General features: G+C 49.3%; 1 protein-coding gene across 1 annotated transcript in view; it reads right to left on the bottom strand.

The window, feature by feature from the left end:
- Positions 1 to 2,324, bottom strand: part of LOC104384881 (disintegrin and metalloproteinase domain-containing protein 2-like) — a 16,651-nt gene that overhangs the window by 9,705 nt on the left and 4,622 nt on the right. The window contains exons 9-10 of the mRNA XM_009993266.1: positions 2,165 to 2,168; positions 1,390 to 1,588 (exon numbers count right to left, since the gene is read on the bottom strand). Of these exons, the coding sequence (XP_009991568.1) occupies positions 1,390 to 1,588; positions 2,165 to 2,168 (203 nt within the window). The remainder of the gene's footprint in view (positions 1 to 1,389; positions 1,589 to 2,164; positions 2,169 to 2,324) is intronic.

The raw sequence follows: 2,324 nt of genomic DNA, 5'->3' as shown, positions 1-2,324 counted from the left end.
AAATTTTCACCAAAAAAAAGCCACCTGCCCCCCCCAGCCCCCACGTGTGGGAGTGACTTACACCATGGCCATGGCACTGCTCTTCACTGTCACAGTCAGATCCCAGTACAGAGAGTGGTTGACAAGTGTTGTTTATACACACCTAGGGAAAACCCCAGCAGTTCCAGTTCAGAATTCACAGCACTCAGCCCATCAGTCTTACATCCCAAACAGGAGTGAAAATGCTCTGCTTTTAGGAAAACATTAACAGTGTTCTTCAAATCTATAGTTCCTGCCTTAGGGTTGGGTTACACCTGACACTCTAATTGTGCCAAACCTTTTGTGTCATGTTTGCTTGTTTTTACAGTGTTTGTAAATATCAAGCACACTTATACTGCAAACGAGCAAGTAGTTCTAGAGCCCTGGTTAGTATTTACAATACACATCTGGCATTACAGATGATTGTAAAATGTTTCCTCACCTTCTCAGAGCCACACTTTGTACCTGGTGGGACCAGAAGAGGATCCAGCCTTGCTGGTGTGTTCAAATAATTCAAAGATACACATACGTCCTTGTGCACTCGGACATAGAGAGCAGCAGCAACATCTGATGGAAACGGAGTGCTGTACGGGTACGTGCAGATTAACTTCCCACATCTCAGATGCCTACAAAATCAATTTGCATGGGATGTGCTGCTACCTGATGAAACACCAGAAACATTAAACTGCACAACACAAATCTGGAGCACTGCACAGTAAGAAACATTAACAGGACTGGGAAGTTCTAGAAATGGTCTGTGACTTACGGAGAGACACTATCCTGCTAAGAGGAGAACACACACATAATTCTATTTATTGTTTCACAAATCTCACTGTCACCTGGAGTCTTGATGCTTTCTCTGATGGTACAGCCCCAATTAAATATGCATTTTTAGTGGATCAAGAGCCCTTTCCCTAGAGCATACCTCCAAGCACAGGACTTAAAGCCTTGTCTGGGCTGGAACCCGCAGTGTCCAAATCTGTCCCCATGACTATTGAGTTCCTCGTAACAAGCCACAGGAGCGCTTTTTGAATCTACAAGTTTAGCAACAATATTCATTATAATTTAAAGGAAAATAAAGGGACATATCATGGTATTTAATAATGTCTTAATTTTTCATCCTGTTCACAGCAGAACATCTTCACTAATTACAGAAAATACCTGCCCCTGAACTGCCAAACCCTCAGCAGTCCTGAGTGTCAGAAGCAAGTTACCAACCAACCACAAACCCTCGTGTCCTCCAAAACCAGGCTAGAAACACACAACAAGACCAACCTGAGATTGGTGCCTTAATGAGAAAAGACATCTGTGGCCAGCTCCCAGGTGCTGGCCAGGACCAGCAGCACCAGCACAACCAGAGCATCCCGGTACCTTTCCCATAGAGCTGCCGGCACTGCAGGTCTGGAGAGCGGCAGCGTCCCTGGTAGCAGTACCCGCTGCTGTGCTCGCAGTTGTGCCCGTCCTGCACGTACAGGTCGGGGGGGCAGGACGCCGAGGAGCCGTTGCAGAACTCGGGCAGGTCACAGTGCAGGTCGGCCGCGGGGCGGCACAGGGCGTTCTTGGGCTTGAACTGGCAGAGGAGGCAGAGAGGGCTCTTTCTTCCCCCAGCCCTGCACACCCACCAGCCCCACACAGCCCCTCCTGACACTGTCCTGACACGTCCCTGGTCCCTCGGGACCCCCTCTGTGGCACTCAGCTCACCACACACATTACACCACCCAACACAGTCTTCCCAAGAAATATTCTTCCCAGGGGTTTCAGAGCTGGAAAGCCCAACCCCGGGAACCTTTCTGATTGCACAGCAGGAAGTTTCTCTCCACCCCTCAGCATGGGGACATACTATTTCTCCAAAACCAAACCATGATCTTGTTTGTGCCAATTACAAAAACGTGCCTTACCTGACATTCATTACAGAGGAGACAAAATGCAGCACAAAGTTTTTTTGTAGATGCCCGTACAAGCAAAACCAGAGAGCTGGTTCACAGTGCTGCTGGAGAAACTGCTCCTGCCCCAAGGTTTAAAAATGGCCTTAACTTCTGCTAATTATGAACCCACCTTACCTGGCAATTTGCACAACATAATCCCACGGTGCAATTCACTCCTTCTCTGAAGGTACACTGGGGAGTGCAGCATTTGTCCAACGCACAGGCCTGCAAACACAGCACAAATCATGATTTGATGCCATTTTTCTCATCTGCAGGAGGGCTGCTGCCCTCAGCCCTGTCCTGCCAACAACCAGCCTGCTGCGGAGGGGCTGGGGCAGCAGCGATACCGCGGCGATGGGTCGGGCAGCGCCGGGGCCGGGC

This window comes from Chaetura pelagica, unplaced genomic scaffold (genome assembly GCF_000747805.2).
Source record: "Chaetura pelagica isolate M959 unplaced genomic scaffold, ChaPel_1.0 scaffold302, whole genome shotgun sequence".
NCBI classification, from domain to species: Eukaryota; Metazoa; Chordata; class Aves; order Apodiformes; family Apodidae; genus Chaetura; species Chaetura pelagica.
Note: the sequence above shows the minus strand (reverse complement) of the source record. Positions and strands in the feature narration are given on the sequence as shown.